The 12,142-nt window shown below is 34.4% G+C and overlaps 1 protein-coding gene across 1 annotated transcript; it reads left to right on the top strand.

The window, feature by feature from the left end:
- The first annotated feature begins 4,673 nt into the window (after positions 1-4,673).
- On the top strand, positions 4,674-6,539 carry LOC114272249 (transcription factor MYB62). The gene is made up of 3 exons (XM_028213908.2): positions 4,674-4,962; positions 5,219-5,348; positions 5,591-6,539. The coding sequence occupies exons 1-3, from the start codon at positions 4,812-4,814 to the stop codon at positions 6,267-6,269; spliced, it is 960 nt and encodes a 319-aa protein (XP_028069709.2). The 5' UTR covers positions 4,674-4,811; the 3' UTR covers positions 6,270-6,539.
- The last annotated feature ends 5,603 nt before the right edge of the window (positions 6,540-12,142 follow it).

The raw sequence follows: 12,142 nt of genomic DNA, 5'->3' as shown, positions 1-12,142 counted from the left end.
TTTTGTCAAATTAGTGTATATTTTATCAAATTGACAATTTTGTCTTTAAAATTAAGCAATAGTATATTTAATTTTTCTTATTTGGAATAAGATTTAAAATTCAGGATCAAATGTGTCACAATTGAAAAGTTAAGGATCAAACTGACACAAATCTCAAACTATAGGGACTGTTAATGTAATTCGCCCTAAAGATTTTGTTGAGTCAAGCTCATTTTTTTCCACATAAAGAATCCAAAAGAAGCATTTAGAAAAGTATTAAATTGGTAGGTTTGAAATAAATTTATCATGAATTATACAAACGTTTACACCATACATTACGTTTTCGACATACTTTTCAATGGGAATATATTTCTTCATATTGTTTTAACTTTTTTATAAAAACGTATCTTAGAAAGGTTGACCGGTCTAACCAAGCGTACAAATCCACTCATGGATTTCGTTTTGATAACTTCATTCATTACTTTTTTAGGCTTGTGTGTGTAAATTATCCATAAAAAAGATCAAATTGATCTTGGATGTACAGCCATATGATTTAAATCTTCAAAAAAGGAATAACAAATATAATTTTAAAAACAGATCATCCATTTTTTTAAAAACATATGTGATGAAATCATGAAATTAGAATTATCAAATCAATCTGTTTTTTGAATAAATAATCTACATAATAAAAGATATTAAAAAAATAATCTTTATAAACCCACAGACTTTAGAATGAGTTGGTCATTCACGTAATAAACTGAAGACTTAAGAAGTACAGACACTTCTGAGAAGGTGATGTATACATGTCATGTCTGCATCGGACACCGACACTCTTTTAGCACTCTTAAGACACGTGTCCGACACTCTTCAAAACGTATCTTATTTTTTAAATTTTTTTAAAAATTCGGACAATCTTTGGACGCTTGGAGAATACATGTCTATTATTTAAATACACACGCCTATCAATTAAACACATGTAAAATCAATTATAAGTTTGAACAAAACAACTTAAAACATAATTGTTAAAATTTACCATCACCTACCACACACTTACCATCACCTACCACACACTCACCTACTACACTCACCTACACTCACCTACTCCTCACCTACCACCACCTACTCCACTACACCTACATCTATATAAGGAACCATTTGTAATAGATAGATTAAATCAATAAACATCAATCAATAATACATAAATTATTACATGGTATCAGAGCAAGGTTAAGACCTTAGTATTTCTCGCTTCACCGGCGGGCGGCAACCTCGCCTTGGCCGCCCGCCGGACCTCAACCTATTCCGCTTATTTTCTACACATACCTTGACTTCTTCAACATTTTCTTACACCCCTCCTCCGCTATGTCGGCGGCGGCACCCGTATCATTGTCTAGCCTCTATCGCCGTTCACCTCGCCTCTCACATATCCGTGGTTGTACTCTTACTCGTCGTCGTCGTTGGCGTTTCTGGTGCTGCTTTTCTGCTTGTCACTGCTTTTTTTTTTTCCCGATTTGCTCTCTCTCTCGTAGCCATGGATTTGGGTGTGGGGTGTAGAGCTGTGGCTCTGTAGTTGGTAGCCATGTTTGCTGGCTTGAAGGTTTCAATGGCAGCAGTGTACAAGGTTGGGGACTCCGCTGGTTGAACCATCATTGGGAATATTGATTACAAGGCCTGGGCTGCTTCCAAGACGTTTCATGTTGGAGATGTCATCATTTTCGAATACAATTTTCAATGTCACATGTTGCAAGTGCCCCACAAAGAATACCAAGCCTGCAGAAGTGTAAGACAGTAACATGCATCTTCACATACAGCTTGGGTAATGTGTAACTATCAAAAGCACAAGCTTCTTGGACATCCCTCTCTCTCTCTCTCCATGGACCCAACATCATCATCATGCACCCACTCTATCTCCCTTTCTCTCATCTTTTCCCACTTTCAAACCCACTTTAATCATATCTCTCCTTTCTCTTAATTTATTTCATCAACAAATATTTTTCTCTATTTTCTTTATCCATTATTTTCTTTTATTTTATTTTTCTTATTAAACAAAACAACACCACAAAATAACACCAACAACATTCCACAACCTTGTCATTTTATTCATATCAGGGGATCAACCCCGATCACACTTTTACATCAAAAAAAAAAAAAAAAAAAAAAAAAAAAAAAAAACCCACACAAACAAAAACAAAACTACCACACCCACAGTGAGATTTTTCTTCTCTACTCAGCCGCCGGTCTTTTCTTCTTGCCTCCGTCCTGGGTGGTCCTTGCTGGTGTTGCCTCCGTGCTTCCTAGACCACCAAGCAAGTCACCTCCTCCCTGCTCCTCCACTACAGCATATGGTGGACCTCCAAATCGGAACATCACGGTGGCCTTCCGCTTCAGCTCCTTGTTTTCTGTCTTTAGCACACTTATCTCTGCTCGCGCATCCTTATACATGCGTTGGAGCAGAGCCAGCTGGGAGTTTAACTGTTGCACCTCATTTGTCCTGCTCTGCAGCCGGTGCGACAGGTTTGTGACCGCAGTCATGGTTTCCACACATGACTTCAGAGTATACTGATTGGCCTCAATATCAGTTTGCACCGCCATTTTTTGCTCCACCGACCGCATCGGAAAGTTCAACGGAGCAAAACCAGAGGTGTTTGGTTGAGGTTCACTGGCCACCGCACCAGTTATTTCTCTTGTGGGCTCGTTCAGTTCTGGAAAGAGCGTGAGCAGACCACGGGAAGAGGAGGCCATGTTTTGGGTAGCTGGACGGGAAGAAGAGGCCATGTTACTGAGTGTTTCAGAGACGGGTTGGTTACAGAGTATTACAGAGTTTCTCTCTCAGGCAAGGAAGAGTTTTTTTTCAGAAGATTTTAGCAGGTTTTCTGCCTCAGCCTCCGCATTGCTTTATATAGAACATGACGAAGAGGCCGACACGCGCACTGTCGATCACGTGCATCACCACGTGTCTGGCGCGCCTTTTGATGGCTCGTCTTTTGATGAATTTGGGCACGCCTTTTTATGGCACGCCTTTTGAAAGATTGGGCACACCTTTTGAGGGTGCGACTTTTTAGGGGTCCGACAAGACTCTGTAAACTGTCCCGACATAGATTCCGGTTAGTTTCTACAAGGGTCCGACAAGACTCTGTAAACTGTCCCGACATAGATTCCGGTTAGTTTCTACAAGGGTCCAGCAAGACTCCGTAAACTGTCACAACAACTGTCACAAAATTATCTGTTACAACGGTCCGACATGACCCCATAAACTGTCTTCTACAACGGTCCGACATAACCCCATAGTTGTCTTCTAAATCGGTCTGACACCACCATACAGTGTCCTCTACAACGTTATGACACCACCATACAGTGTCTTCACCAACGGTCTGACACGACCATACAGTGTCTCCTATCCTTTTTTTTTTATGTATTTTTTTGTTTTGTTACTCTCTCCAAACTCAAGTTGGTTAGTTTCTATCCTCCTTGAGTTTGCGGGGGGCTGTTAAAATTTACCATCACCTACCACACACTTACCATCACCTACCACACACTCACCTACTACACTCACCTACACTCACCTACTCCTCACCTACCACCACCTACTCCACTACACCTACATCTATATAAGGAACCATTTGTAATAGATAGATTAAATCAATAAACATCAATCAATAATATAATAATAAAACAAGAAGCATATAAATTTATAAAAATTAGTGTCATATTACATTTTTTATTATTTTTGAATGCTATATTCATATATATAAATGTATAAAATCATATATTTCATGTGTGTCCTCCACATGTCGTGTCCTGCATTTTATGAAAATTAACATATCGACGTGTTTATATCGTATTCATGTCGTGTCACGTATCACGTGTTCGTATCCATACTTCTTCGCTGAATACAAACCCAATCCTTTTTTTATTATTATAAATGAATCATTCGCACATGAAACTCCCGAGTTTATCTTGCAACTCTCTAAGACGTGCCTTTCTTTCTTTTATTCCTTTTCTCTAGGACTTTCGCAGTTATTTCCTTCCTTTAGTTGAGAATATAAGATGGGCATTGTTCCTTTTTGTCACTTACTTATTAACATGTGACTTTAGAATGTTTCTTAAAATGTTTAAAATGACTGCAAATCTCATAAAAAGTGAGTGGTCTCTCTAATATATATATATATATATTGCTTTGTTAATTAATGATCTTAAGCTACTTATTAATAAAATTCATAATATAATTATATTGACCTTTTTCACTTGAGTAAGTGTATAATTTACATTTGAGCACGTCTTAGGTTTGACTTAATATGATATTGAGTCCAATCTTAATTGATATACATAATCTCCAGGCATTCAGAATTTATTTTACCAAGATTGATTCAATGTATTTTAACTATAAGAGATTATTAATCTTTAATTTTTATACATTTAGCTATTTTACTTTCATTTGAAACTTCATATTTCAATTCATATGACCTACATAGAAAATACATAATTTGGATTAATGGTGAAATGTCTGTATAGTCCATTTCCATTTTGGTTTGTTTGTCCCGCAGAACCAAGGGTGTCCATTAGCCATCTAAAATTTATGGTGGGGTCCACTCAAATAAGCTCGGCAGCCTTAGATGCTTGTACATACTTGACTTTGTTGTCTCAAAGTAGCATTGCACACACTGACCCATCTCATCTAAAGAGAATTTCAATTTGGGTTTGTATCAAACAAATAGCAAAAAAATCATGTGCAGATACACTGCTTGGAGTCTATAAATCACCATATAGAAACACCTTACCTATAATAATAAAATTTAAAAAAAATCCCATACTCTCTCTCTCTCTCTCTCTCAATGAGTACAGTTAGTGACAGGGTGAGCAATGGTAGTCAAGAAGAATTTGAGCTAAGAAGAGGGCCATGGACTCCTGAGGAAGACAATCTGCTTATCCATTACATTACTTGCCATGGTGAAGGACGTTGGAATTTGTTAGCCAAAAGTGCAGGTAATTATAAGCATGGTTTTAAATAACGATATCGAGATATATATTAGTATTTACAGTTATATCAAACTATCTATTAGTAGAGATTGATATCAGAGTCCAAAATCAGGTGGCAAGTTTACTATTACCAAACCCCCTTTGTTCTCCTTTTCAGTTTAATCTTCTTCTCTTCAATTAATTTACTGTTTCAAAATTGAAGTAATGTATGGTTTCGTCATCAATAAATATTTTCTTTGCTGATAAAAAAAAACTGTTTCAGGATTGAAGAGAAATGGAAAAAGTTGTAGATTGAGATGGCTAAATTATTTAAAACCTGACATTAAGCGCGGAAACCTCACCCCACAAGAACAACTCTTGATCCTTGAACTCCATTCCAAGTGGGGTAACAGGTCGGTATCTAGCTATTTATGTTAAAATTTTGATTATTATTGAGCATAGTGTGATGATATATAAGTTTGCAGTGGCTATGCTTGTATTTTGGATTTACCGACAGAAAATAAAAAGGAATTGAAAGAAAAAGTGAAAAAAAATTTCCTTTCATTTTCCATCCAAAAATCTCTACAAATCAAAGATCAAAACACAACCTAACGGAATCTTATGACTTCGAAACTTATCAACTTTGTGATGTTAGGTGGTCAAAAATTGCACAACACCTACATGGAAGAACCGACAATGAAATAAAGAACTATTGGAGAACAAGGGTGCAAAAACAGGCGCGCCAACTCAAAATTGAGTGTAACAGCAAGGGATTTCTTGAGGCAATACGTTGTGTTTGGATGCCAAGATTACTTGAACAAATGAAGCAAACTCCATCACCATCTTCGTCATCGTCTCATTCTACTCCTCTTTCAACCATGGAAGCTCAAAACTTTACTATTACTTCTCTACATCCCAACTTGCAAGCCCCTTTGACATTATCATCTCTACAACCAAGCAAGTTAGAAAGTCTCAATCAACCCATTGAAGAATCAAGTTCAATGACCAAATCAATAATTGGTTTCTCAGATTCAATGAGAACATCACAATTGCCTGACATTTTAGAGCACCCAACAAGTCCAGCTCATGAGGCCTTTGGCAATAGTGACAATAGTTCACTTGTAAATGATTGTTACTATGTGGATATTGGTAACTATGAAGTGGAGGACTTCAACTTGCTTTCTCCCATGTCGGTAGAGGGGCCTCGTGACCTTTTGTTCTCGGATGGACAGATGGCGGGAAGCAATTGGATCGGTGATGACATGGCCGGTACCTTATGGAACAACATGGATGAGTTGTGGCAATTTAGGAAGCCGGAAGAGTTGGGCATCTAGGGTGGACTTCTTATTATTGGAGGACCTACGTGCCAAGTACTCATCATGAGGCATTTAACTTTGTACTAATAACCTATCTACCAAGTACTCATCATGAGGCATTTGACTTTGTACTATATTAATCCATAGGGTAAATTACACTTTACATATTTATATTGTACATCAAATCTTATTTTGATTCTTTATTTTCTAATTGTAACAGTTAATTGCTTGTACTTTTGGTCAAGTTACAATATAATCTGTCCACCAATTTGGTGTTCAATTAACTAATGAAATTGTCGTGTAACCATCACATGAGTCCTTTTTTTAAATAAAAAAAAAATGTAATTTTCTTCTTCTTCTTCTCTATTTTTTCACTTTATTCTCTCTATTTTATTTTAAACCCATCATGGGAAGTAGTAAGAGGTGGTTAGTGGTGGTGCCTTTAAAAAATATAGTCAAAAGAGAAAATATCGTAAAAAATAAAGAATAAATAGAAAATTATATTTTTATTCCCTAAAAAATGCTTCATATAAGGGTCACATAACAATTTTTATTAGGCAATTTAACATCAAACTAATAGAAGGACTACTTCGCTACTTAACTAAAATTGTAAAGTGTTGATTGTTACAATAAAAAAAAGGACTATAAAATGCAAAGGTGAACAATGTAATTTATCTTGACACATAATGTAGCAAAATTTGTAGTGTGCACCTCTTCAGTTACAATGCTCTCTAAGGGTTGTTTTGAAAATTGTATATTTTAGTTTACTTTCTAATTTTTTACAAAAAAGTAGAGAAAAGGATTAACTTTTTTATAGTGACTTTTTGACTATTTTAATAAGTTGCCAGAACAAGCTCAAGTTACTATGTAATATGTTTGAAGTTACAGCCAACTAAAATTGTATTGTAACTTCAATAATTTGGTGAGTAGTGACTCAATATTATGACTGGATGTGGTTGTCGTAATAAAGGTATTATCACGTCATAATTGAAGAGGATACAAATGATGCATAAATTTTATGGGGGTGCATACCACACTCTTGGCTCAATATATGACAAAATTGTAATTAGTTTTTAACAAGAATGATCTCTTATGGTGCCCAAAAAACAAAAACCCTAGTACTTGATCATGTAGTCAAGTTTATTAGATTTGAAAAATACAAAATATTGATGAGGTGGTTAATGCATCTCTCTTATTCTCCCTGTGAAAGAGTAAGGTGTATAAATTTTGTCCTCAAATACTGCTTTAGCGAAACCCTCATGAACCTAGTTTTTTTGTTTTTAATTGGCAAGCAAGTTATGTTTAGCACTTGATGATTTAGTAGATGAGATAATACTAATGTTGTGAGAGGACATGAACCAAGGTCAAGGTTAATTATGTAACCTTTTCCAAAATCTTTGATACAAGTACCAATGTATATACTTTGGTGTTGTGGGTGCATTTTCTACATAATGAAATTATTTGGTTTATAATGCTTCTAACTAAAAAGATCAAATGTGCAGTCAATTTCAGGAAATGACAACTAGGAGGATCATACTGTAGGAGTCTATTCATATAAACTGTTGAAGGACATTTGGTATCTAACAATAAACGTTTAAGTCATGAGAGAAAAGCAAAAAAGATGGAAGTGACAAATCCAGGTTCTCAAACATCATCCTTATTCTTTTACACTATGACAAACTGATAAGATGATTATCAATTTAAATACAGAGAAGAACAAAAGTCAAAAGGAGAGACTCTTGTATATATCTTAGAGCTCGTTTGGGAAGAAAAAGCGTGGGGCTTTTTGACTAAAATAGCCACACAAAAAAAAAAAAAAAAAAAAAAAAACAAAATAAATTAAAAAGTCAATAAGACAAAATGTTACATCCAAACTATAATTATTTTATTTTTTCTCTCACAAAAGTTAAAAAATCCAAAAAGTCCATCCCAAACAAGGCTTTTTAGCCTCAGGCTAAAATAGCCAAAAAGGCAAAAAACTAAAAAGTCAACTCACATCCCAAACAAACCCTTAACCTTTTTTCAAGTTCTTGAAGAGTGGCACAAATTCAATAATACCACATGCAAACCAGATTCAGATTACCAGCACCTATTGAAGCTCAAACAGATCTAATTGTTGAAAAAGCTGATGATGTTATTCCTTACTCATCATGGTCAACCAAAAAAGTTTTTTTTTTTTTTTTTTTTTTTTCAGCAACAAAAAGAAAGTTTATTGACGACCAAATAACCCCAAATGAAAAGATTGTATTTGGATTTATAGATTTGAAATGAAAGAATTTGACACCATCCGTTAAAGAATAATAATTTGAATTTACATTTGATAGTTTTTAATGTTTCTGCAACGATCTTGATAAAGTCTATTTTTAATTTGTCTTTCCCATTAGTTTCTCAACTGACCTATAACACTTAAATGTTTTATTAATTTTATAAAATTTGATCTCAAATCTCTTCATTTGAAATCCATCCATCCAAACAGAATCTAAGGTCTCCAATGATTCCTCCCACGGAATGATATGAACCTTACCCTTCAAGCCCCTGTCTTCGATGAGGGACTAATTTTCCATCACTGCACACAGCGAAAAGAAATTCAATGGTTATCTAGTCTTCTTTGTGTTATGCAATAGCGGCGGCCTTATATACACCAATTAGTGTACTAATTAGTATACCAACACTAGTTATGACATTATTATTGATCCAGCTAATTATACAAATTACAAATACGAAAAACCTCTTAAATTATGTCGCATCATCAATTAATACATTAGTTAATATACTAATTGGTGCATATAGCATTATTCATGCAATAATGACCATCTAACAAAAGCAATGGTAAACAAATCAAAGACTGGAAGGACTAACATAGCTGTGTTTGAGCTTTCATTTTGTCTGTTTCCATTATTTTGATTTTGTCTATCATTACACTATGCAGCCACAGACTTCCATCCTTCCTTGACTCAGTCTCCACAACACACATCCATCAAAGTTTTTATGTTAATGCCCCATTGCCCACACTTGATGTGTTTAGCTCTTTTGTTTACAATCGTTAGAAGGAGCATATGGAAAGACAAAATTGCATCGCGTAATAGGGAGAGTGTAGAACTCAGGCAGACCAATTGCTTGGTGTCCATACGGGTAGGGGGGAGCCACGTGAGGACTAGCACTTGCCCCCTCAATTTTTTGAAATTACACTTTATTCTCTAATAATAAATAAATAAATAAATAAATCTTTTTCAATCCGTTGAAGTTTTAAGTGTTCTCTTAAATTTCTGTACCTCTTCTTTTCTTTTCAATAAAATTTCTATAATTTGTCACTTTAAATGTTATGTATACTAAAATATTCTCTTATTTATATTATTTCTCCACATTCTCTCTCATTTCTTTCTCTGCATCTCTTTTTGCGTGTATATGGTAAATATAATTTTGTTCTCATCTTTTATGGAGATAAGTGATCTCTTTTTAAACTATGATGATTATCCTACAAAAATTAAATTATTAATAATCAAAAAATAAATGATTAGTTAACTTGTTCATTGGATTGTGATTCTTGCTACGGTTTCAACACAATGTTGCTTCCCTAAGCCAAAATCTTTGCTCTTCTACTGCATACTTGTCCGGAGATTAGGTAGCGTGTTTGATTGTTGCTTAATCAACGGAGATGAGACACTAAAAATCGAAATCAACAGGAGGAAGAAGGTATCACGATAATGGATGACAGAGAAAAAAATTATGGCACGAGGGCCATAAGATTGTTAATGGATTGTAATAGTAAAATGTGCTTGGAAAGATAGGAAAAAAAAACATGACAACGACTAAGTGGAATATTAACATGACTTTGAAGTAATTTGAACCGTCTAGTAGAAGATAATGAAACAAAAAAAAGGGTTGACCAATTTTACTGTTTTACCTAATTGAAATTCATGGCTGGTGTGTGCACGCGTGTTTAGTCATGTCCAATATAAAAAGAGTGATAATAGAAAGAACTAGAATTGGAACTCTAATGCCAACTTTAATGATGTGACAATATATAAAATAAATAAAAATAAAAAATTACAACATTATAAGTCAAAACATCAAATCATAAAGAGACCCATCTCTAGAGCTACTCTAAAGCTCCTCATTTAGAGATCTCAAACATTTTTGATATAGAAAAGCCGTTGTTGCATTGGTGTCCTTTTCACTAAAGCATAGGTATGATCATTGAACTGAAATTTGTAGTGAAGTAGGAACTAAAGCTATGCTTTTAGAGTCCTGCTCATAGGGCATCCATGGTGGATGCCTTAGATGGGTATTAGTAGTGTCTGTCATTATTGACATTAGCCAGCTTCTTTAGTTTCACCACTGAAGCATTCACTCACCCTCTAAACTAACAAACACCAAACACATAAAATTTAGCTTTATTTTTATTATTTTTTTGTCATATAATACACATTGATGTCATAACTTACAGTAATTTTTTTAACTTTTCAAATATAAACTTCACTCCCAAACAAAGTCTAAGTTACAAGTGATCATGTGAGTTAGAGGTGTTCACAGTTCGATTGCGATTAGAAAACTTTCAATCCGCCAGCCATCCATCAGATTGGCGAATTGAAAAAAATCAATCCGCATTTGTCTGCTGGATTGACAGATGCAGATTGATAAATGTATGCGAATCAGTTTGGTAGTTTAAACTTTTATAAATTTTGAACAAAATACAACAATTTGTCAACATTTTTTTTTTTAGATAGCAATCCAACTAAGCATAATCAAAAGATTATCAAGTAAATTGTCATATACCAATAATAAATACGTATAAAAAAAAAAATCATGCATTATCAAAACTATTTCATTACTTTTTTATTCAAAAACTATTTAATTTGATTTTTTTTTAAATGAAAAAATTAAACCTTATATTTTTCACACAAAAATACCAAATATCAACACTTGTCATTTGATAAAAGAATTTCCAAATTGAAAACACAGCAAAATATCTAAACTCTTTTTCAATTACAAATACAAATAAAATATTTAAATAAATTGAAAACACAAAATCGTACAAATTACTATAAGTGTTCACAGTTTGACGGTTCGATTACGGTCAAAGGAACTTTAAATCCGTCATACGTCCAAAACTAGACGAATTAAAAAAAATCAATCCGCAACCGTTCACTTATCATCATACATATATATCCAAAATGCGATATATCGATTCGGTTCGAACAATTTAAACGAATCAGAATATACGCTACCCACCCTAATGTGAGTAGAACAGGCCAAGTTTTCCACAAGAAATTGGAAGTATATTCGAAAAGCAAGATACTTCCCCCCTTTTCGAGTTCTAGCCTATTCGGTCCTCTCAGCATCAAAACCCATAAACGTGAAGAGACTAAACTCTCCTCTCAAAAAAAGAAAAAAAAAAATGAGACTAAACTCTCACTCGACATAAAGGCTAGACTAGAGAGAGGCAGGGAGAGAGCAAGAGAGAGTTCACTTGTTTTCCATGCTTGAAAGAACTTCTCGGCGTCTCCCATTGGTTCACTTTTAAGTCCATAAAACAAAAGAAAAATGTTGGATTGAAAAGAACTGTCCTTTTTTGCATGGTGGTCGGTCCCATTGGAGTGAAAGCCTCCTCATCATTCTACTCTCTCTCCCTCACCTATTAACATTAACGTCTAGTTTAGACCCTCGTTTTCATTTTGAGTTTGTGGAATTCTGCTTTAGCTGTTCACCTTTGACTCCGCATCTACCAACCAAAATGTGCCATTGAATCTGTAAATACTATCCCTCATTATTTTTGTTTACAGAAAATATTAAAAATATTTATATTTATTTAATAATACGAAACATATTTTAAAATTTTATTTCAAAAACAAACGAAAAATGTGATTCGCAAGAGGTGAAGCAAATAATAG

Source organism: Camellia sinensis, chromosome 5 (genome assembly GCF_055761805.1).
Source record: "Camellia sinensis isolate YWXY chromosome 5, ASM5576180v1, whole genome shotgun sequence".
Classification (NCBI taxonomy): domain Eukaryota; kingdom Viridiplantae; phylum Streptophyta; class Magnoliopsida; order Ericales; family Theaceae; genus Camellia; species Camellia sinensis.
The sequence above is the reverse complement of the archived record's forward strand: the minus strand, read 5'-3'. Positions and strand labels throughout refer to the sequence as shown.

Excerpts from the sequence above, each read along its gene's own strand:
- LOC114272249 (XM_028213908.2), top strand. The coding sequence starts at position 4,812 with ATGAGTACAGTTAGTGACAGGGTGAGCAATGGTAGTCAAGAAGAATTT. Across the intron at positions 4,963-5,218 it reads TTTGTTAGCCAAAAGTGCAG|GATTGAAGAGAAATGGAAAA; the intron begins GTAATTATAAGC and ends AAACTGTTTCAG. Across the intron at positions 5,349-5,590 it reads CATTCCAAGTGGGGTAACAG|GTGGTCAAAAATTGCACAAC; the intron begins GTCGGTATCTAG and ends TTGTGATGTTAG.